General features: G+C 28.0%; 1 protein-coding gene across 4 annotated transcripts in view; it reads left to right on the top strand.

The window, feature by feature from the left end:
- Positions 1–26249, top strand: part of LOC129957201 (exonuclease mut-7 homolog) — a 102936-nt gene that overhangs the window by 20428 nt on the left and 56259 nt on the right. For all 4 annotated transcript variants that reach the window (XM_056069412.1, XM_056069413.1, XM_056069414.1 and 1 more), the window contains exons 6-13: positions 4131–4204; positions 6157–6195; positions 6286–6443; positions 9441–9573; positions 10997–11058; positions 15735–15871; positions 20803–20912; positions 25348–25528. In XM_056069412.1, coding sequence (XP_055925387.1) covers positions 4131–4204; positions 6157–6195; positions 6286–6443; positions 9441–9573; positions 10997–11058; positions 15735–15871; positions 20803–20912; positions 25348–25528 — 894 coding nt within the window. The remainder of the gene's footprint in view (positions 1–4130; positions 4205–6156; positions 6196–6285; positions 6444–9440; positions 9574–10996; positions 11059–15734; positions 15872–20802; positions 20913–25347; positions 25529–26249) is intronic.

Below are 26249 nucleotides of genomic sequence, written 5' to 3'. Positions count from 1 at the left end.
GTCAAAATTATTTAAATCTTTCTCAGCATTATAAGTTAGGATATTACAAGTTCTTTCCCCTAACAAATTTAATAAAATCTCTGCTTTAAACTTCTCAAGTACCTTTTTAGTACTAAATGCTCTCTCTAACGAAGTAAAAAGGAAACGCCAGTCCTGAGCTTTGTTCGGTGATTTAATACACAATATTCTCATAAACTTTAATAAACTATCCAGTGACTCTTCTGGTTCGGTTTTACATCCCTGATTAACGAAAGTCAGTACTATTTTCATTAGCCCATAATTGCGCCAATTGTAATTCTGTTTCAGTTCTCTCTAATCTGAGACGCTCTAGTTCTATTTCACTATCTTGATCGGATTTTTGGGTTTTTTTCCCTATTATTCGATCTACAGCATCTTTAACAACTTTGTTGTCATTTTTGAACATGACAATTTCCCCAAACGACTTTTTTTACTCTTTTTCATGCCTTCCGTAATAACTAAGCCTATTTCCTCGGCAACGGGTTTTAATTCATTTTTTTTTTTTTTAATTTTTCTAAATCCGACATTTTACACATATAACTCAAAATAATTCAAGAGAACAATATTATCACAATTTTATTCCAAACTCATTAAAACAAAATTAACTTCGTCTCGGGAAAATAATTATAACTCACCAAAAACAAAATTAACTTCATCTCGGGAAATTAATTAGTTAATAACTTAAAGGATAATATTGTCCCTACCTCTTTGCTTTGACTGCTGTCACAGGAAACCAATTATCCATAACTGAGTTCTCATTTTTGGTACTTTCGCACCAAGTTCGTCATCATTGACAATTCACCACTATTAAATCACAAATTTCAAATAATGAATCGCTATTCAATAGATGCAAAGCCGACTCCGGCTAACTGGACCATGTTTTGGTCCATGATAGCTCATCTTTTAGAAAACTCAATCACATAGAAATCAAACACAAGCTCTTGGACTGTATCACCATTATTTTATTTTCAACACTCTGGAACGCACTAAATGGTTATATCATTTGATCACTTGATGGCGCTACAAAATTAGTAGGCGAAGCGTTCTGTTCACTTATTGGCACCAACAATATTCACTTCTTTCAATTGTTTTTAATCAGTATTTCCAATAATTCTTTTTATCATTGCAATGAAATTTAAACAAATTTCATTGTTTCTACATATATGTTTCAAATATACATTGTATTTCTTTCCATTTTTCCAAGTTATAGCAAGAAGTTTTTTCATATCCTTGGGCATTAGTATCATTAATTCTTACTTTGTTTGATTTCATTGAATATTTTTATGAAATTTATAAGCAAGGCCTTCTAATATATTTAGTTATATATCTGATATGCAGGCAGATTATACTGTCCTTTCTCAAATTTTCTTAACATGTTTTAACCTCTCTAAAATACTGTTAGATTAACATGAATGAAGTATGACACATTATTTTAATATGGTAAGCAATCACAAATTTTAAATTCTAAATAAGAATAGAAATTTTTTAAATTAGACAATGTACAGTTGGTATTTAGGTAGCATGAGCAGTAGTTATGTTTACATGTAAATGTGATGACATATGACTTGATTCTGTTTGGAATACTCATGTACATTATAAACAAAACAGATATTATGCCTTCTATACAATGCATAAATGTCTTTCACAATTTAAAAATACTTTATATACAGAAATATGGATATTAAATGATACATAAGTGATTTAACTGAAATAATATGCAGCTAATATTCTTAGGAAACCAGTCGACTACCAAAGGAGTTTGGTTTCTGATAATAATGAAAGTAAATGTGTATTTCTGTATAATTAAACTTCCCCACATAGACCATTTGACTTACAAACCTTTTACTTGCTTTAAATAAAGCAATAACTTTAAATCCATTGCCCATTAATAAGGCTAATTAGTCGTCGTCCCCCCCTCTCCTCTTACATGTACAAATTGATATATAAAAGCATTTCATTTCTCTTTCTTTTTATTTTCTTATATTGGTTAATTTTTTTTTACTTGCACATATACAAAATATATAAAAAGTATTGTACTCATCAAAAAATTCAAACTCGAGATTTCGAAGAATCACCACATTTTTTACTACTTTTGAATTCGAAAAAATCCGTCTTTGAGAAAAGTCTGTCTCTGAAAAGATAATTCAAAAACACTCAACAAAATCCATTCTAAGAAAGTTTGTATGTCCAGTTATAAGTCAGCATGATAATTACAAAAAGAAGAGAGCTATTTGATAGAAAATTTGATACGCAGCTGTAGCATCTTTATTGTAGACAACTGTCAAGTTTTGAGCCAAATTGAAGAAGGTGGTTGACTGTCTACCAGTCTGTATAGTAAGAAACACTATAACATAAAAATGCAAAGATTTAAATATATCAAATTAAGTATATGATTTTTTTAACTACAAATGTAGTTATGCCTCTAATTTTGGTTTCATTTGGTTGAAAAACTTATTTAAAACACAAATTCAATTTTTGTATTTGCCACTTGCTAAAAATTATTCAAAGATTCACATGGTAGATTCAGTAAACATACTAAATTCAGGCTATAGGTTAATATTTCATTACTATTGTATGCCAATGCAATGCAAAGCATTCTCTGGGATAATATCCTTTTTAGAAAGTATGTATAAAAATTTGGGGGAAACCAATCCGACATGTTTGTTTCTTCAATATTTGAGTAAAATTCCTCTAAGATACAAACTAAATTGTTACTTATCTAGTACAAAGACACTGTTTTTATGAAAATGTTTATAATTAATAACTATTATATAAATTGTATTTGCATCATTCCTGTTTTTATAGTATATTCCTGTATAAATTTTGGAAAATTGTATTTAGATGAATATACAAAGAATATAGATGGCTCCTGTGATTGAAATGCCTTTTGTCATGTGAGGCTTCAAATTAATTTCATATTCAAGAAACTATGTAAAAATAATATAGAAAATTTAATTATTAAGAAACTCAGCTAATACTCTTCTTGATACCCTGAATAACTAATGGTGCACCCTCATCCACTTCCAAATTCTAGCTATATTAGAAGCTGTCAACAATGTCACTTAGAAACTTTAGAATAGTTAAATCTATATCATGTTGGTTTTTAAAACTGACATATAGAATAAAAAGGATACTTATAATTCATCTTTGAAGTTAAGATAAATGAATTTGTCATGCCAGAGAATGAATTATAGTTTATTTGTGCTTCTTATAATAGTTGCCTTTGGTGATAAGCTTGCTCACCCAAATTATGGATTCTTAGATTGTTATATATTAATGTGGAATGTACATATTTTTCAAACATTTTACCTTATTATTGGACAAGATTGATAAAACATGAATTGAATTAGTTAAAATAAATTATAACCTGTACAAATTAAAAAATGTATATACTATGAAATAAAGGAGTAGTGAAAAATCCTATTTCAGAATTAATACCCAAAAAAAAAACACTTTTTTAAAAACTAAATTTTAACTTCGCCAAAAGGGTGTGATTGGATGTTTTGATGAGTGAGTTTGAATTTCATAACATTAAAAATTTACTGTTGCAAATTGTGCATTACATTAAAAAAAATTATTAAAAACAAAGAAAGCATCATACAGAAATGAAATTGATATAATTACAAAAATAATGTTTTGAATTTTGAGATAATATAAAAAACTTTTTTGTGAAGTAATAGCTTTGAAAAATATGATGAATTTCTATAGGTAAGCCATAGGAATTATTCATCTTGTGATGTTTAAACTCCTTTTTCTGCTAGATTAAACTTTGTTTGACATCTGTTTATTGATTTCTTTACATCTTTTTTCCTCAGAATGAATACAGTTTTTGGTGAGCTCTCTCTAGAGCATTTCTAATGACATTTTGCAACTTCATTAATGAAGCATTAAATTATATGCTGCTGTAAATAAATTCATTGAGGCAATATGAATCGTTTGTATAGTTATTTGTTTACACATGATCATTGCCAATCAATAATATGTAATAAGAGTAGAGTGAATTCTAAACAACATATATCAGTGATATATATTTTCTTTACTTCTCTTTTTAACTTGAAAAATATTGTTTTAAAACTTAAAGTTTTATAGAATAATCTTTCTCTTATTTCTAGAGGACTGTCCGAACTTGTATCACACCCGAGTCGGTGGAGCTATGGCATATCTGTTTCGTAGGATGTATTATGAAGTAAGTATTTCACATTCTTGCTATTAATAGGGACTGAAAGCTATTTTCTCACTTAGGGCAATATTTTGGCTCTTGTTTGGTTTTCAAAATCGTATCAGTACTTTATTATATTTATATTATTGTATCTTTGCTTTTGACTAATTGTCTGTATTTGACCTTCTTTCTTCCCCCATTGTATCATGGATGAATCTCCAAAATATAAAGATATTCTTTTCATTTTCTTGTATATGAAGTCTACAGAAATTATTGCATTTAATATTAAATATTTGATAAATCACCACATTTTTAGACCTGCCTGTCCAAGTAGACATTCTTAGAATTTTGTTTTTATACTTGCCTATTTGAGAATAATTCATAAGCACCAAGAGCTAGATGGGTAAAACTTAGTACATAATCTGTATATTAAAACTGTTGATGTGTGGTAAGTAAGAAATAAATATATTTGGCCATTTATAAGAAAACCATATATGTATACAAATACTGTGACTTAGAAACTACTTGCTAGATTGAAAGCTTTGACATGAGACCTTTAGATATAAAGTTAGATCTGTATCGAATTTTAAATCCTTTGAAGTGTAGTTTCTCTGAATGATACATGCATGTGTTTTGAATCTGTATAAGATTCTAACTTGTTATAAATAAATATATAGTCCAAATTTTAATTAACCTTCAAATAATTTTTCAGATGTCACTATGAATGTGTGTTTTTAGAGAAGGAAATAATTTAATCATTTCACCTGTTTTTATTGTATCATTCAACTTATTGTATTCAGTTGAAAATTATTTTATTGCTAAGAATAGATATTTATGTTTTGAAAACACAACATTGCTTTTGATACTTAACATTAAAAAAACTGAGTCTTCTGGAGCAATAATAAAGAATCTAGAGAAGTTAAAAATGTTACATAAATTCTAACTGATTTCAAATGTAGGTTTCTGGCTTGAATGAACTACAGTACACTCCCGAGTATCTGATTAGCGAGTAACCGGCATAGTTTATTGTAATTAAATGAAGAAGGCAAGGCATTGCATTAGCAACATTGCCAAGGCATTGGTAGCAAGCATCTGCTATGATTCTCCTGCGAATCCTATGTAAAATACAAGTTGTAACAGGAAAAGACTAGCATTCTGCTCATTGTTGTTTTGTCATTGTGCAATGGACATCATTTGTAGCTGCTGCCCCTTGATTATAACTGAACAGTACATACAGTAGTCATAAATTGTTCTTGGAGTATGCTTAGTATTTTTTTAAATGTATCACAGTGAAGATTACAGAATTTATGTTAAAATGTGAGAAGTTTATATCCATTTACATACTTTTTTTCTCTAATAAATTCTTGAAACATACAGCGCAGTATATAAAACATATATGAATGACCAGTACAGAATCTTCTATTTTAACTCGATACATTACCAGCAACAGCTTCTGTGACTCACTGGGACGCGGACATGTTCGCATTCTACAAGGCTTGAGATAAATGGAGGGCTTAGTACTCAATAACAAGTGAGAAAATATGTATTGTTACAGTGAGTTATTGTCTTAAAACTTTGTCTTGCTTTATAGGTGGATCAAGAAATGAGTTCATAGAACTCCATTTGGCTTTTTTGTTATCCAGCCTGTCCTTTCGCCACATTAGGCCCGATACTCGGGAGTGTATTGTGCATTATCCTTGTTTTCTTTCTAGTCTGTGATACTGTTTAAAAAGTAATTCAGCTCAAAGTTGTAGATTTATGTGGATGTAGTTGTAGATTTAACTTGTCCTATACGCAAAAACATTTTATAGGGAGCATTATTGATTTTTATGCATATTTATTACTACAAATCAGAATATAGAATGTATTTATATTTTAATAGGAAGAATTAAAAATACTAAATAGGAATGAACCAAAAATAAGAAATTAGCAATTGCTTGTAGCTTAAAAATGACCATAATATTTTATTTTTTTTCCAGGAGTCTATAGATTATGAACCTTGGGAAGAGATGATGTTTGTAAGTTGCTGGACTACTTTTCAACAAATCCATTAGATTGTTTCTAAACTTTGTTTACTGATATGATATTTTAATTTTCTTATGTTTTAGGACACTGTGAAAGACCATTTGGGTGTTCAAAAGGCGCTTTTAGTTAAATTAATAAACATCAATGAATTTGCTGTTGCCTTTAGATTTGCAGAACTCTTCAGAATGAACAAGAATGATTGGCCTGATATTATGAAAACTGTGCCCTATCCTGGACCTATGTAAGTTCTTTTCCAACAAAAAAAATTAATAACATTATTTGCAAATGAGTATATTTTCAAGAGGCCATATGTCATTCTATACTTATTATAAAAATGAGTTTGTGGTGTGTATATGTGTGTCTATATGCCAAACCATTTGATCTACAGCAACAAAATTTGGCACATGTATTCCTTGGAAAACAGGTATGTATACTTCAAAGCAATTTTTTTTTAATTTTTATTACATCAAAATAAAAAAGTAAGTGAAATTCCGGTGTTTTCCGCGATTGCAGAAAATATTATTGTACAAACACAATTTTTGGATCAAGTTAAAATTCAAAAAATTATCTTTTTAATGATAGAAATGTTTTAACCTATAAATTAAATTTCTTTATTCTATGAATTTTCAAAAAAATATTTATATTTCTCAACAATTTATTTTGTACAAATTAAAATTTAATCTGCACAAGCTTAGTTTTGCATAGACGGGGGGAAATTAGTTTTATTATCAACATGTTGTCTTCACATTTTTAAAAGCTGAAATTAAAAAATAAGTTAACTGTTACTGGAAATTGAATCTAGAAAAGTGTAATTTTCATCATGCATCTGTATAAAATGAAATAAATATGAAATATGATATTTTTTTTTAAAAATAAGTGCAAGAAAAAAATTTCTATGACATTTTATACTATCTATATTTTTAATTTAATAAATTAGTTTTATTTAAGGCATATGTGGTTTATTGTATACAGGATATTCAGGGCTGAACAGTTATTTTTTAAAATCTTTAATAATAGACATACATCTGCTAACAAAAATGGTCTCAATGAAATAAATTCTATATTTTATCTGAGTTCAATTAATAAATGCTTTGATGAATTAATGAATTTCAAATTTTTACATATATCCTCTGCCTTGAGAATCACAATCAACACTAGGCAACAGAATTTTGAGACACTAATATTTTAATTAAAAAGAGTTGCACTTCATTCAACTAAATCAGTCACTAAACCTGACTGATTTATGAAAATTTAAATATCATTTTCCTGTAAAAACGCAGAATTTGAATCCATCTATTGTCTTAAGGCAATGCACTAATCAGTGCCCAAAGTTTCTCCAAGGCTGATTATTAGATGCATCTCAGCAGCAGATGGTCATATCTGCTTAACAAGGCTAATCAAGTTGGTCCAAAGAGAGATTTTTTCCATTGAGATTCAGAACTTCCAACACCAAAAGGATGTCTTACATAGTAATAAACTGAAGAATTTAAATCCTTCTCTTGATAGTGATGCTGTATTGAGAATGAGTGGATGCCTGGATAATTCAAATTTTTTAACTGAATACTCAGCGATCTTACTGAATAAACATAAATTGACCACTCAAATAAATGACCATGCATAAAAAAATAATCATATTGGTGCAACATACCTTCTGCATTGTGTCAGAGAAAAGTTTTGGCCATTGAATGACTATTTTTTGTGCATGAGTGCATTATCTGATTATGTGGTGTGTTCCTTTTTTTTTTTTTTTTTAATGTGTATGAAGCTATTGATATAGTATCAGTAAATGAGTGATAACCTGTGGGCAATGCAAACACTATGTGAATAAAAAAATAATAAACTCTTTAACAAAAATTTTACTGTGATATTTCAATGTCATGCAAAACTGGCTTGTTCCTTCTCTAATAACTTGGTAGATTGTTTACACTCCTAAGTGATCTTTGGATTTATTGTTTATGAGAGTAGTTTGTTGAAAGCATAAAAGATCATATCATCTAATGACTTGAAAAAGATTGCACTTTCATATTTATCCACACGAATCAACATTTCAAAAAGAAGTTTTGAAATCTCTCCCTGCTATTACTTAAAAATTAAAAGAAGGAATTGTATACATGCTAATAAGATATTTTAAAAAATTATATGATAGACGTATATAATATAAGATTAAAATTAAAATTTTAAGAACATAAGTTTTGAAAACAATATATATATTTGTAATATCTGGAAAACCGAGCTTTGCTCAGCAGGGTTTTATTTATCTTCTTTTTTTTTTTTTTTTTTTTTTTTTTGAGAAAATGTTTCGATACGAATCACATACTGATTACATATAAATATCTTTCAGTCTTACCTACATATGAAGTGATCATTTTTAAAAAAATCATGAATGCAGTTAGCTTATGCTATTTGAAACAATCTGCTACATAACAGTCTTCATTTTATAGTTTACCTATCATTACTTATATTTATGAACTTACACTCAATTTTACATTGGTGAAATTGAGTGTGAGATGGTGCTGTCAGCATGAGAGCAGATAAAAAAAAGGCTGAAATAGTTATTTATTTAAAAAAATGCGCATGTGGGAGTAAAATCTCATTTCTTAAGGAAAGACACCTATATAGATTAACATAAAAAGGAAAAGTATTTAATATAAATACATAAGTAAAAAAGTAAAGCAAAAAGCTGGACTCGAGCCGAGGACTCACAACACATATGTCATTCATCTTATTCTGGTCATTATACCACATTGCCCACTCTTTAAAGAGGAAATTGAATATACTTATTATAAGATTTTTATGAAAGTGCAAATGTTTAGGTTCTGCGTGGACTCTAATAGTTAGTTATAAAAAATGGGTGGGGTGTAAAATCGTGTCCCCTCTTTTTTTCCCAGATACACTTGTATAGATAAACTTAAAAAGCAAAACCTTATCTAAATATAAAATTTGATCCAAATCATTGCAGTCATTTCCAAGATACACGAAATATATATATATATATATATATAGAATTGCCTGTTTAAAAATGCAAGATTATATTAATATTATTATATTTGTTGCCATTTTTTGTTAGAAATATTTATTGTTGTTGTTTTCTGATGAAAGCAATACAAGGAAAACAGAATTTTCTTGTTATTTATTTGTGGTATAAATAAACTTTGTGTACCTTCCTTAACAACCTTCCAATTTAAGGAAATTGTTATGCCTTGAAAACAATTGTTTAATTTAATTCATTTTATTTTAGATTCCCTATAGTGAAAACAAATCCAATTCCTGATAACTACATTGATTATCTAGCATTGCGACTCAATCGATCTGATGTTCATTTGGTGGATACTCCAGAAAAATTGATAGAAGCTGTAGATGACATATCAGAAGTAAGCTATGTTTGAATCATTTCTCATCAATATTTAGAAGTTTTATGCATAGTTTCACTAAAATACTTTATTTGTATTGAGATTTATGGAGCTAATTTATATGGTTTCATCTTGTAAATTTCCCCTTTATAAAAGTATCCTATTACACAACTGACTTAGAATTTTTTTTTTTTTTTTTTTCTAAATTCTAAATATATACATGTTTTTTCTTGCGAAAAAGCATATTTTAAATTACATTATAATATGATCTGTTGGATACCAAATCTTTTTATTGAACTATCCAGTTTATTAGTTACTATACATTTCTTGCTTTTTTTTAAGTACACACCACAAAATATTTGTAAGTTCTTATTATTCTTTAAAATATAATTTAAATACCATTTTGTAAAAATATTATTTATTTTTATGATGTGCTTAGAGTTTATTTCTGTTGTACATTGTTGGTGCAAATTTTGATGTTTTTTTTTTTTTTTTTTTTTTTGATATATTCATCACTGCTTGAGAAAAAGCTTTCATAATTTTTATAATATATATATATATATTCTTTGAAAGTTAGATTTTATTTCTCTGTTATGTATCATGTTTTCTATGGAAATATAATTTTTAATGAATGTTGAACTAATAAGTTATTAAAAACTAATAATTATTTAGCTTTATTATTTTACAGTCTGTACTAAACTCTCTCTTATATTGCATAGTACTTATGAGAAAAATGTGAAGATTGTGGTCTTTTATTTGCATGTTATTTCATGACTGTTTCTATTGTGTTATTACTTTGATATGCTGCAGAGCTTTCAGTTGTGGACAAATAGATATTCATTGAAATATTGATTCTTTTTTATTCAATTAAATTTTTAGTATGTTGCAAAAAAAGTATTTTTATTTTGTTTATACATTTATTAACATTATTAGTGAAATGTTTTCACTCTCAGAATACTTTCATTTAAAATTTGTGGCTTATTATTTGGTGTTATAAAAAAATTCTATAGCTTTGACTGCTATGTATTGTTAAAAAAACTAGCTCTGAAAAAAATCTCTCTTTAGTTCTCTTTGACTTTACATATTGCCAGTTGTAGGTAATTTTTACTGGCTGTAGTAAATATGTAATATTTTAGTATTTATTTATTTTATAATTTCTCATGGATCAATAGCATTGTGAATAAAATAAGCTTGTTGTAAAACCTCTAATCAGATATTTAAAAAAAAAAGACTTCCAATGCAGTTTCTCTAATAGTACAAATAATTACATCAGCATGATCAATGGGGAAATTTTTTTTCCTTGCACAAATTTTTTTTATAATTTTATCGTTCTTGAAAAAAAATTGAATTTTTTCATTTACATTTTATTTGCATCTAAGCTTAAAACATTCTACTTTTAAACTTCTTATTTATTTTATTTTATTATTTTATTTATTTTTTTTAGAATTATAATATGGTTGGTTTAGACTGTGAATGGAAACCTAGCCTTGGTATTTTCAAAGAAAAGTAAGTGAACAATCTTTGTTCAGGCAGGAACAAGTTTGAATCTTTTAAAATTACTAACATTTATCTTTAATTCACTCTGTGCTGCTTAATTAAAAATGTTTGCTGTTTGATCATGATAAAAGTTTCTAATTTTGGTATTTTTTTTAATTATCATAATGGTTAAAATGTCTTTGTGCATTTTTGTTGCTGCCACTGGCCATAATTTTATGTGCGTATTTGTAGAAAAATATTAACATCTTGGATTATTTTATGTCACTTGAAATACTGTGAATGCTTATTATAATGACTGAGATTTTGCATTACAGTATTTAGTTTTCATTTAGTTTAGTTTGTATATTAATTATTATTATTTTTGGAATGGAGTCAATTTATCAGGAGACAGCACAAACAAAAGTAATTATGAATGACAGTTATTACCCAATCAATATTGCCTGAAATTATGGTGTACTGTAACTACCTTTTTCTGTTTACACAATGCTAAATAGATTTCAAATTAAAAAGGGGATGGCATTCTTGGTATGTGTTGTTACTTTGAATAAACTCAATTGCAACTAATTCTGGAGATTATTATTTGTAAGCCTAACTGTTCTAATTTTTTACTTTAAAAATGTTTTTTGGATTAAAAGAATGCAACACTCATATAACAATATAATATATAAATAAACATATTATATTGTTATATGAGACCGTCAGCATTAAAATGGATTTGCCACCTTTGACAAAACATTGCTCTCCCAAAATCTTTATATTTACAATAATTACCAAATACCAAAGAACCAATCTTTAAATAATGACTGCTATATCAATTACAATATGTAAAATTAATTATATTGCTTTAAAATAGTGACATTGTCAAGTTGGCAACAAAAGCTAAATCAGTCCAGTTGTTGAGGTCTGTTGTTGTTGTTGCTTATGGCACTTGTCATAGACAAACCCACTGATGCAGTCAGCGATTTTAAGCCAAGTTTTAGCATCTCTTGTTCAGTAGCACCATCTAGGGCCTAGAGTATGTCTTATCTACTCATGCATCACAACACTTTTCAAGGGACGGACTTCATTCATTCATTCATCAACAGATTGTAATTTAGATTTGAATCATAGAATGATCCCCTCTGATCCAGTATCCCCAGTGGTTTTGTCTCGACTAGGAGGAATAGATCCAGGGGTGTCAACACATACTACGATAACGCTCGTTATACTTTTTTTTTTTTCCACTTTTTCTTTCTTCAGCAAAGACATTGCCATATATTGAAATACTGGAATAGCTATCTGCAACAGGCAGTACAAAATATCTACTATGCCATAGAAGTTGCAATTCCAAACACATTCGAAAAAAAAAAAATTTTAATTTCATAAACACTAAGCCAATTTAAAAAAAAAAAAAATTATGTTTGAGATGTTGAATTTATTTAAGTTCTGCCTAGGTACTTTTTATGTGTTGTGAAAGATGAATACACAGATTGGTTTGATCAACAAAAAACAAAATTTAGTGTGTTTTTACCATAACATCAAAACATATCATCACACAAAAATTATTTTAATGTTGTTTAAAAGGCTTAAAAAGTAACTTTTCAATGATAGAAATTTTATTTGAATTAATGTGGGTTTTTATTAGTAATTTTTGAAAAATTAGTTTTGAACACAATTTGTGACAATAATTTTTATTATGATGAAGTTCAAAACAATGTTATTGCTACTTCGAATCTTCATGTCGCATTACTTTACCGTGTTTTAAGTCATGATAAAAGAAAAAAAAAATGCTTTTATACCTAACAAATTTTAAAGCAATTCATTGAATAAGATTTTTTATTCAATGAGTTTTGTTAAATTTTAAAAAAATGCAATATATTCTCGTGCTGGTTTCAAAAAATACTTTTAAAAGATGTGTTTTACTAACTTTTTTTTTTTTTTTTTCTTAATTTTTATTTACAGAACTTGTTTTTTTTTTTTGTTTTTTTTTTTTTACTGTACGAATTTATTTTCTTATTTATGGAACCTAGAAGTTCTTAAAGTTCTACTTTTGTATTTCTTCATAAAATAGATAATAGCGTTTTTCAGCTATTTTTTTTAAGTACGAATTTATATATATATATATATATATATATATATATATATATATATATATATATATATATAAAAAGCAAGTTTTATTAAATTTTCAGAATTTGAAAACACTTGAAAAAAGATCTTTACTAAACTTCCGAAGTAAAAAGCGATGAGATATTTTTTTTCTTTCCCCAATTTAACCATTTCTGAATGCTTCTATTCTTCTCTAAAAAATTGAAATCATTCGGAACATGACATTGTACTGTCGTCAATTTCATGGTAGTCTTGCCAGTCTTATGATGGTAGCCATTCCGAGATTCTCTTTCTTAGCTTTAAAAGAATGCAACTAAAATTTCAAAAAATAGCAAGTTAGTACAGGAGGAAATTTCATTTCAACTATGTCGAACTTTATTTGTTGTTACATATATAAACATCAAGTATAAACTGTTTTGTCATGCTATGCTTCTGCATGAATGTTGATATTTTCAGAAATGATGTATCCGTCTAAATAAACTGGTGGTTTGTTAATTTTAAGAAATATTGAAGAAAAAAAATCGGACATTTTTATTGTTAATCTTATAAAAGTTGACTACATTTTTTGGTATTGATAATTTTCCATTTTTATAATCTTTTGTTTTTGTCAAAAACCAAAAAGACATAATTTGTTTTACAATAAAAGATGTTGTGCAAATATTTTGCAAATACAAAAATAAATATTAAAATTTAACCTCTTAACTAGGGAATAAACTTCTGTTCAACTCGTTTCACAATGGGAACTTTTATCTTTGTAATTACAAGTAATATCATCACATATAGCAAATTTCCATGACGAAAAATGTCATTATGCTCATTGCAGTAGTAGTTCGTATATGAGGAAATACTTTGTCATACCCAGTTAACAGGTTAAAAAATACACAATTAAAATTAATTTTTAAAAAAAGTTTCAATAAAAACTATGCATTATTATAAAATTGGAAATATTATATGCTTAGAAAAAACGCATGTTTACATATGTGTGCATCTTCAAATGTGCTTAATTTTTTTAGGCTAAGTTGCTTAAAAATACTCAATTCTTGTAGCAATTTTTCACTACACACCCTGTTCTCAGCTCTTCATCCCCCCCCCTCCCCTCAGTTAGGCAGATAGATGGGATTTAAATTTCATGCCATACTGATTGATATAGTGACTTAAGAAATTAAATATTATTCATTAAACCATTGTCATGAGAAAATGAAAACATATTGATATGATTAGATTCTCTTATAATATCCCCAAAGTCTTTTATTTCCTGAAAGCTTTAGTTAAGACATTCATTTAAAATGTCAACGATAGAAAAAATTGCATGGCATCTTAAGAAAACGGAAGCTATTTCTAAATGTAATATTTATTACTTGTATTACATATGTCCAAGCCAAAGTTTTGTTAATTTTGTACTTAATCAGTTGCTGATGGCATAAGTTTGAACCAGTAATAGATATTCCATGTATGTTGCTGTCCACGGTGGCCTGTTGGTAAGGTCTCGGCTTCAAGACCGGATTCCACCGAAGAACCATCATGTAAGCGAGTCTTGTGCACGTTAAATCTGTCAGGGCCAAACGCCCTTCCGCTGGTGGGTTGTTGAAGTTTAGAGAGGGGGTGTTAACACAGGTGTCGTCCTTGTTATCTCTGACCTCAATTCGAAATGACGAGGTCCATCCCAAAATAGCCCTAGTGTTGCTTTAAAACGGGACGTTAATATAACTAAACTACACTAAATCCATGCATGCTGCGTTGTGTAATAAATCTTGCAGTAGAATGCTGTCAATGTCTTGAAAATAACTTATGCAACAATTATACACTTTTCATTTAAAGGAACAGTGGATTTTAAAATAAGCAAAAATGGACGAGAATGTGCAATTTTACTTTTATCATTTATACCAAATCGTTTTATCGTTTTTACCAAAATATATATTTATTTTCAACTAAAATAGTGTTATAAAATGTATTTTTTTTTATAAAATTAATATTTGAAGGGTTAAGGGGGGGGGGGAGTACATCTTAATGACTTTTTTCAAAATGATATTTTTAATTAGATTTCAATATTTTTAAAATATTCCAGGTGTCTTAATTTTTGAAAAAATTAAATGAAATTAATAATAGAGATTTTGGAAAAGCATTAAAAGAAAATGGAGTACACATTTTATGTTTCGAGTTTTGTAGCTCGTTAAATGTCAATTTTAGTTCAGAAAAACATAAAATTCCTATAAAAATTCAGTGTGTATAAAAATATTTGTAAAAAAATTAGCATTTAATTGGAATTACAAAATCATACAAATAGTTTTGTCCCAAATAAATTTACATTGGATAAAAATAAAAAAAATTAAAAATTAAGTCGCCTGGAATGTTTTGAAATTTTTAAAAATTTTATATCTTTTAAATTTTTTAAAAATAATATATTTAGTTTTAAAATGTTTTTTTAAGAAATTTGACGTATTTATATTTTAGTACATATGCATAAAAAAATTTTTTAACCATGACTGAATAATTCCTAAAAGTGTCTAATAGAATGCGTTATCCTCTTAAGTTGTTTTTTTTTTTTTTTTTCTGTATTAAAAAGAAAGTGTGACATTAATGATGAATATTTTTTTCAGAGCAGCTTTATGTCAGCTTGCCGTATGGGATTCAGTTTACCTTTTTGACATTTTAGCCTTAAAGGAATATCAGTCTAAGCAAATTTGGGAGTATTTGCTCAGGAAGATATTTTATAATGAAGAAATTACAAAACTAGGTAAATTTCTCTTTTGTGGAATCCTTTTTGAAATATTCCATATAGAGTTTTGTTGCATTTATATGGCATTTATGTAAACCCCTTTTGAATATGTCATGGAAACGTTAAGATAGTTCTTGTGAATTAAAATTTAAGTTAGTGAAATTTGGTGTAAGTAAGAAGTACAAATTAATTTTCACAAAAATAACCTTTCTTAAGTATAGTTATAAATTTATAAACATTTTGTGTTTTTATTATATTTCTGTGTAAATGTTTCAGAGGAATCGGATTTTATGCGTTAACGCCCACTAGTGAGGGATCGGTTTCTCTGGCGACTTTATCGCCGACATGGCTAGATTTTTGACGATCTTGGTGACATTCTATAAGGTTTCAAAAGTTCGAGAATTTAAGCTCTAGTACTGACATTTCGGGAGTTAGGGATTTTTTTGGAAATCAGTGGAATTATGCTTACGTCATATCTCGCCAAGGCTGGGTATAAATAGGACACGCCATAGGGCAAGTGGAGAGAGGAGTTCACTGGGAGCATTCTCGCTTATGATCTGATTGTTTGAAACCCTTTTAAAGTCTGATATGCTGCTATTAGTGACTATTGAATTAGCCTGCACTCAAGTGCGTAATTGTAATATTTCGTTTGCGTAAAGTCTTGAATTTGCTGGAATTTTCTGGAATAAATATTTTAGACTTTAAAAGGACTGTTTCTTCATTGACTAACAAACCGAAAGAACCCTGAATTCATAACAGTATTGTGAATTTGTACGATAAATATATATTATTTGCATATCTTGTCTGTATGCAATTATATGATATGTAGAAGCAATTCTCTTAATTTATTTATCACTAATAACTATACCATATTCAAATTTTATGGAGTATTAAAATTATTATTTGCTTTTTAGCTGCTTAAAAGCAAATTTGCTTAAACTTAAAATTTTAATTGTAATGAATTTGCTTTTAAGCAAATTCATTACAATTTGAATTTGCTTTTTCCTCTTGAAACCTTAGCCCATGAATATGAATTCTTAATGTGAGAGAAAATTAATTCCTTCTCTGTAATCTTAAATGTGTAGAATAGAGGCAATAATGTACTAATTAGTCTGCTCCAAAGTAATATTTTTACATTTGTAAGAGCAATAAATGAAAACAACAACAATTTAAAAGAATTTAATAGACAACCAATTCTACATTTAGCCAGTACTTAAATTTACAGCTTAACATAATGAATTCTCGAGGTCGGTAGGCTTACATGCTCACAGCCTTGCAGCTAGCATCGTAATCCCGTACTTTGGATTGGCGAGGACATTATTAGAGACAGCTTGGTTGACCCACTGACATTATTAGAGAGGGTTACACATTTCTAATTTCAGTTGCTTTAAAATTAAATTATTCTTTTTTGCATTTGTAATATCTGGAAAACCAAGTTTCACTCTGAAAGGTTTTTTTTTTTTTTTTTGAGAAAAAATTTAGATATGAATCACATACTGATTGTATATGAATATTTTTCACTCTTACTTCATCTCATATTCATCATTGCCATCTCACAAAATTTTGAGGTACCGGTAGTTATCATCCTATGGCAACAAGGCAAATACCACAAAAATTTACAAGATGGCACTATATGACATCGTCAGCATGAGAGCAGAGACAAAAAGGCTCTAATAGTTTTAAAATATTTTTTTTTGTGCATAAAATTGTGTTTTTTCGGGAAAGACATCTACATAGATAAACTTAAAAAGCAAAAACTTATCAAAATATAAAATTTGATACAAATTGTTAGAGCCGTTTCCTAGATTCATTAAATAATTAAATTTTTACATATAGAAAAATTTCTCGTTTAAAGTTTGAAAATATTTATATTGTATTGTTGAATTCATGTGCATTAATTGTTATGGCTTTTGTGTTGACAATTAAGGAGATGATTTTGAAATCAAAAAAAAATCTCTCAAAAATGCATAATGTAAATATGTTAAGTGTATAAGAGAAAAGTTAATTAAAAGATATTCATGTTTTAAATTGTTATCAAAAGGCAATTTAAACAATAATTTGGAAATGCTTTTTTTTTTTTTTTTTTCACAAAATTCCTAATATGGAAATAAAATTGGGTGCTCCATTTTCATTTCTGAAATTCAAATTGGGGGAGGGGGGGGGCTTTTAAAATTGGATTAGAAAACAAATGCTGCTTCTACTTCTTACTGAAAAAAAAAACATTCTGCTGTTGTGTTAAATTAAATTGTTAATTGTTTTAAATTTCATATTCAATTTATGTGAAAAGAATAGATTTGCTGAAATGTGTTCTAAAAATTGTCAGAAATAAGAACATAACACTAAAAATTTTATTGACTAATGTGACTAAACATACTCATTTTATTGACTAATGTGACTAAACATACTCATAAAAACCAAAATTTTTATTAATTCAAATCATATTTCAGAGAAAAAAATTAAGGAAACTTAGGACATTTCACCATCTTTGAAAATGGTGAAATAAAAGAATAAAATGTGACATGCATATATTGAATTTAAAATAGAAATTCTTTTATATCATATAATGTGGAGAGTAAAAAAAAGATTGAATGAATTCAACATCCATTTTGGCTATGAATTTAGAATCCTGCTACTTCCCTTGCCACTATACATATTGGAAAAAAAGTAGCTTTAAATCTTTGATCTGTTTTTCAGATGACTTTGAAAACATTCATTTTCATTTTAGTAGCCGAAATTCAGTTAGAGGAGACACTTAACTATGAGTACTTAGTCTCTATTATCAGGTCAATGTAATATCTTCAGATGTTTTTTAAAGTAATCAACAGCATTAAGCTATCAATTCCAACATAAAATTAGTGCAATGCACTTCTGTTATGCGAGACATGCTAAACAACATTTTGACTACGATTAAACATGCTGACTACAAAGAAATTAAAGAATAACAAATACAACCATTCAATATGCCATATTTATTTCCTAATATCTTAGTGGACTTTGTTTAGATTCTTCCACAAAAAACATTATATGAAATTTATATTAAATATTTGATGAAAATGATTTGAATTTCTTGTATCATCTTGTATCAAGGTACTATTACAGTTTATGAAAGTATTTCTTTTTCTTTTTTTTTAAATTGCCATACATTGGAGAAAATTATATAATAGCAAAATTAATATAATTAAAAAATATATATTTTGAATTTTAAAATAGTGTGAAAAAATTTTTATGCTATAATATTGTTGCAAATTATGGTAAAAGCACTTCAAAATTCTGCTCAGTTTTTGATTAATTTTAAAGGTTCTCTGAAAATCACTCAGAAGTGCATATTCCCAGACTCTAGAGAATATCTGTGGCAAATTTGTTAACTCTAGTTTAAATAATCTGTCTTTTAGAACATCCAAATGCTATTTCTTCTTTATTAGTAATAGAGAGAAGCTCTTAAATGTCATCTTCATTTAAGCCTAATACATGTGTATTATTTATTATAATTTCATCTATAATTTCAAAAATGTCTTTTATGGTAGTACCAATAAATAGCTATAATACGCATTTCAATAAATTTAGTAGTAATTAACAAGTAAAATTTTCCTACAAATGAAAAATAAAATATTATTAATAAAAAAATAGTTCGAAAACTTTTTTCTTAGTGTACTAGTAATAGTGTGGGTGTGCATGCATGCATGAGTTCATTCTACTTCTTAGTCTTTAAATTATAACCAACTGACACCTATAACCCACTGAATATTTAATATTTAATAAAATTACTTGATTGACTGAGATCTGAAAATATTAAAATTAGGATTTGCATTGAGTATTAAATTACAAAACACCAGCATATGAGGTAGTAAATAAAAATCGATGCATATTTCCATCTTTATTAAATTAATTAAAGTGAGAAGTAAGTAAAATTAAATGAAATTATAAAATAAAATATTTATAACTAATCACCTTTGGCAACCAGCTGGTTCGCCAGAGATATTGTTTATATTTTATTTAAATTATTTTGATATCACTTGTACATGTTGCCATGAAATTGTCAAACATTAAAGTATTGTTATTTTAATTGTTTTATTTAAATTTTGTTTATTATTTACAAGAACTTTTCTAATGGAGATAGTCCTATAACATCAAAGAACAGTTAACTTTCTGACTGTGTAATTTTTTAAAATCACTATTGAAATGCGATGTTTGCAAATAAATTCAAATATTTTTCAAGCAAATGAACTGATGCTTTATGTTACTTGGTAATAATATGATATAATAGAAATCTGTAATCGTAAAAATAAACACACTAAACTACAAAAAATGCAGGATGCAATAGAAAATGGACTGATTGCCAACCCGCTGAAATCAGAAGCTAGAGGGTTAAAAATAAATATCCATTTCATTTCTCTTCTCTAAGTGCCGCAGTATTGTGGCTTCATTTTTTTATCTGTCCTGTAAACAACACAGATATTAAGCAAAATCATTCTTTTACCTTTCAATGATGGAAGAATATCACATATTTAAATATTTGAGGAAATAATGAAAATGGTTTTAATTTCAGGTCAGCAATGTAATATGTTGTTGGAAATTAAGCAAAGAAATAGTAAAAATCAGGAGTCATTCTCATAACTTTTAAATTGGTATCACTAAACAATATTTTAAATTTTTAAATGATGTAAAATTTGTTTTAGTGCAGTAATATTTTTGGGAGTTGTGGTAAAAAAAGAAAATGCTGAAGTTCAGCATTTTAATTAAAATGCTAAATAAAACTTCAAAGAAATATCTCCAAGGTGTACATTTCCCATCCTCCAAGGTATGTATGTTTCGAAGTTGGCAACTCTCATTCAAATGACCTGACCTGTGGAGTACGAACATACATATTCATCTTTATTATTAGAAGAGATTAATCCTAATGAATGACTAGAAATGGAAAAAAAATGTTTATTGCTTTTTTGTGATTGCAGGCTATGGTGGCATAAATGATTTAAAAGTTTTGATAGAAACAATTGGTTATGAGAAGGAAAGTAAACAGGATTACCGTAGTGTGGTGGACCTATTAGCATTTTTTAAAAAGGTGAGTAGAAATATAGCGTTTTTTAATATTTAATGTGTTAAATACATTTTTAAGAAGTAATTTCATTTTGTTTTGACCCCTGCTGTATATCAGTATTGCATGTTATCTTTTCAAAATTAAGAATAAATGTCGAGTAAGAAGATACAGTTTTCCAGTTAGACTTAAAAGTCATGCAATGTAAATATCTAGATGTAGCCAAGATTACATTTAATATTGCTTCTAATATCCTTTCTTATAACTTTTGAAGATTGTAGGATAGTACTACTTTCAAGCTTTAAAAAAAAACTTCGCTGACAAATGGAGTTACACTGTGGCCTCATGGTAAGGTTTCAGATTTATAACCCAATCCTCTAAAGAGCCATTGTGTAAGCAGATCTGGTGCCATAGAGCAGAAATACTGATAGAGGGAGTGCAACCCTAATTTGGTGTAGGACATGATAAAATCACGTGACTTCGGGACCGTATTTGTATTCGCTGTAACCGCGTTCTCCATTATATTTCAATGGCAGATTATTTCTCACTTTTAACTGTTAAGTTTTAAAGCTTATTTAAGCCCTGATTAACTCTTGCTTTCTCTTTGGATGCAAAGAAAAATCTTCTAAGGATAGTCCTGTATCATTTCACAGCTATGTACAATGAACTTATTCTATTTATATCCATTTTAAGTCAGTTTAAAATTTCGTAACTAGGATCACTTAGTGATTTTGATGTTATAACTAAATAATATTTCATAGTTTCGTATAATTATTGTATTTAATTTAGTTAACTTGTTATTAGGCTTCATTTAAACTGATATAACTGCATTATATTTTGCTACTCGCTTTATTTTCATCTCAAATGTGTTACACATGCTTGGCTGCAAGCTTGCCATGATTCTTTTCTCGCCAATATATAAACATTTTGATCAATTAATAATTGTGTATTTATTTTAATGCAAATAAATTACCCTATTATTTCCAATATGTTGTTTTTTACCATAAATATTCAAATCGTATTATACCGTTAATGATATTAAATCATCATTGTGAATGAAATAGTGAAACTAAAACGTATGTTTTATTGAAAATGTTATATAGTGAAATTTCATAAATATGGTAGTAATAATTGCAAGTTTCTTTAAATTTTAATTAAAATCTAAAAGGTAACTGTGGATATTCTAAAGACAAGAAACTATTAAAGAAAGAAATGCTATCTCTATCTATAAAAATTTTGTCTGAATGTCAACATTTATTAATAACTTACTGTATGTACATACCCAAAAATCACCGTTTTCATAAAATTTTCGAATTTCTTTATTATTTTGTATTAAAGTTAACACATTTAAGATTCCAAAAAAGATTTACTTTTGTTTATACAGTAGTTAGAAGCAGAGTTACCTGAAAAATTATAAACCAGAAGTGAAATATTTAAAACTTAATATAAGGGAAAGGCACGAGGTTTAAAATTGAGTTTGGAATGAGATTATGTATAATGATAGTATACATTTAGAATGTTCATTAATGAAAATATTAGGGTCCAATAACCACCTTGACACTTTCAAAATAGCTTATCTACTAATAATGTTTTCCGTGAGCGAACGTTTGAATAGTATAGTGGTTACGGCACTGGCATAGCATTCGTTAGGACCCGGGTTCGATCCTGGGTTAGTATTTTTTTTTTCTTTCTAAATTATTTCAAAATAATTTAACAGTTTTAATTAATATCTTTTTTATTTTTATGCAAAAATAAATATTTATTCTCCTAATTCTTGGATTAATATTTAATTTTTTAGAAAGAAAAATAATCATAAATACTAATGTATTTTTTAAAATATTCAGAAAAAGAAAAACAAAAAGTCTTAAGTCACTTTTATAATCTGTTTTTATAAAAGTTTTTTTTTATCTGTTTGAGATAATGATAGAAGTATTTGAACATGTAATGTAAAATTAAAAGCGGTTTTTAGGTAAATAAAAGAAATAAAATGTTTACTTAAAAAAGAAAAAAAAAATCACTTTTAGTTAATGCAAAAAAAAAAAAAAAAACTAAACATAATTTAAATCAACAAACTCAGCTATTGATGTTATGAAAAAGAAAAATTATTTTCGAAACCAGTTTGCTTAGTTTTTGTTTACATATCAGCTCTATGCCTGGTGCATAACAAATATGTCGAGGTCAAATTTTCTTTTTTGGAAATTCGGAGAAAATGCGATGGCTTGGATATGGTTCTCGTTAGCCATGATTCAAATTTATGATGTCAATCCTAAAGTAACTTCTATAACTTCAAATAAGATATAAATGTATGCAGGTTAAATTTGCATTCAATGAAATGAAGAAATGTTTTAAAAGAAATATTTCATTCCTTCAGTTCCTTTTAATAATTTTTTTTTCCAAAAGAAATTTTTTAAATTTTAATAAAATGTTGTTTTTTTTTTATAAAATGTTTTATAATGTTGTATAAATGTTTTATAATGTTGTTGTTTATAAAAAATTTATAATGTTTTATAAATGTTGTTGTTTTATCTTATAAAATGTATGAATGTTAAACGAATTTATGCAGATAAAGGTGAAATATAAAAATGATCTGTACATTATAGAAATTCAAACTGATGCACAGATTAAATTTTGCTCATAAATACTATTAAATATAAAGGTTTTTGTAATGATTCCATCATAATATTATTAATTTAAAAAAATTTCATTTATAGTTGTTTTAAAACATTTCTCTTCAAGCAAATTAAACATTGTCTCTTGCAATGTTTTATTAAATTTTGTCATTTTTTAAATTTATTTGGAATTTAAGGAAAAAAAAAAAAATTAGCTTCCTCATTTAACTTTTCGAAAAGTTGCTAAGTTTAAAAATCATTTGACACAGTTGGTAGCCTCATTTTTATTAAAAATAAGTTAATTATAATTTTTACATAAACTTTTTTTAACACTCTTTCTCACATATTAGACATATACATAGATGCCAATAGCAGGTATAATAGGTAATAATTGTAGCCATTGTTATTTTATAAATATTTAGAATTTTGCTATCAAATACTGAAGTGTGAGAAAAGCTTTAGTGAAAATTTTGGAAAATTAATTAAATAGTTATTTTTTTTTATTAACAGAAAACATGAAAACACTTTCTTCTCAGGCAGAGCCATTAAAGCAGCCAATATCAAATGAAAACTACGTTTATTATCCTCTTTTGAATTTTACAAGATGCGACAGAAAAACCCGGACTAACAATTTTTAACATAACTTTACTAAAAATAAATAAATAAACAAACTATATTAAATAATAATAAGAATAAACTTTTACTAATACGATACGAAGACGCAAACGCTTAATGAAATTTTCAGCAATGGGCCGCAAGTCTACCTTTAATCTATCCCATTCCCGACAGAGCGATTGCTTTAGAGAGTCCAAACTTTTGTGTGGTTTAGTGTCCTAGACACCAAAATGAACCATACACTGTAATCCATGGAATTGATATCTGGCGAGTAGGAGGACTTTTCTCCAGATGATATCACGTTCGGAAAATGCGCCTTGTACCACTATTGAGTCTTTTTAGCGTTCTAAGCTTATTCCGAGTCATGTTGAAACATCCAATTTACACTGCCGAAGTGCTTTTTGGCTCACGGAAGTATAACAGCTTCTAGAATGTCCCACTGGTACACTTTTTGATTTATTTTAACCCCTTCATTCACTAAAACCAGAAGTGTTTTACTGCTTCAGCAAATGCCACCCCAGACCATGGCCGATTTCGGATGTTGGCGATATTCAACAACTGCCGAGGTACGTGGAACGTCTGCAGATCAGATTATATCGTTCTAGGGGTTATGAGTTTGTTAGATGCTAAAGAGCTTCTCGTCAGTGAAAAGACTGTGCGAGTGGCGCGGTGACTTGCGGCGCGTCTCAAAAGTTTCCGCATCTTTGGAACTGCACGAGTTTGTTTTCTTCAGTGAGAAGCTGAACTATTTAGAACTTGTAAGGCTTCCGTTCAAACTCTGCTTTTGCCATTTCTCATGGAAACCCTCGGATTTCGTTGAACTCGCTTTTTGATGGCCTTAAGGTTATTTAACGCGTTGAACATACATTTTTATCCACTTTCTGGACGTCGACCATCATTGCCAAGCTCTTTGAAACGACAGATTGCATCAGACACTGTTTGCCGAGGTACATTATGCAAATAAATGATTTTACATTCTTCTTTTCCTTGATTAAACAACTCTAAAATAGCAGATCTTTTGTTTGACATAGTAAAAAAATCCAAAAAACATTGCATAAATTAAGAGATGTATTATTAAAAATTTTATAATTGAACTGGTAAACAAAAAGAAATGAAAACACATTAAAAAGAAGATTGTTAATTTCTATTCTATGATGCAATAACTTTGTCCCGAGTTTTTTGTCGCACTGTGTATTTCAAACTGTTCAAAACTGTAATTGTATTGTTGACTTTCTTAGCTCAAAACACATTATCCTGAAATTTCTGAAGAGATTGAAAATTGGCATCCTTCACTTGGTGATGATCAGAAAGGACTGAGTCAGCTTTGCAAAACTGTACTTGGAAGACCTTTAGACAAAGCTGAGCAGTTTTCTAATTGGGAAAAGCGTCCTTTAAGAGAAAGGCAGATTTTTTATGCAGGTAAATTTTTGTTCACTTTTCTTTGTATTCTGACCAAGTTTATTTGTTCTAATCAAGTGAGTTAAAGAGACTTTCATCCAAGTGTATCATCATAGACTTATTGCTTATAAGCAAGTTAATCCTATTCAAAGAATTATAAAGAAATGAAAATTTATTATGTAAAACTCTGAAACATAATGGTTTATGGCTCTTTTCTTTGAAGAGGTAAAAAGCACTTTTACTTCATTGCAGTATATAAATACATATATTATTGTTTATGCAGTGATGTAATGAAATATTTTTTTTTTTTTTTTTTTTTTTACGATAAGCATATAACTTTCATTTATTTATTTTCTTTCATTCATATTCAACATGGATATATCAGCAATCATTATTTAGTTTCTTTTTTTATTCAAATGCTGATCCTTGCTTTCGTTGTGAAAACTTTACAAAGGTAATTGTAAAAAAAGTGTTCTCAGTTTCTTTTACTGGCCATCAAAAAATTGTCTATATTTGAATCTATTACTTTATGATACTCTCTGGGAACCGCGGCAACTTGGTGGTAAGGTATCGGCTTCGGAACTGGAGAGAGGTTAGAGACACGTTTTCACCTTCCTTTAGGCGTGTCTGGAGCATGCTAAATCCGCCAGTGCCGAATGTACTCCCGCTAGTGTGGTGTGGAACCTTGGAGAGGGATGTGCCAGCTGAGGTGCCGTCCTAGGTATCTGACCGCGCATTAATA

This window comes from Argiope bruennichi, chromosome 11, assembly GCF_947563725.1.
Source record: "Argiope bruennichi chromosome 11, qqArgBrue1.1, whole genome shotgun sequence".
Classification (NCBI taxonomy): domain Eukaryota; kingdom Metazoa; phylum Arthropoda; class Arachnida; order Araneae; family Araneidae; genus Argiope; species Argiope bruennichi.
This window is presented reverse-complemented; position numbering and strand designations above follow the sequence as displayed.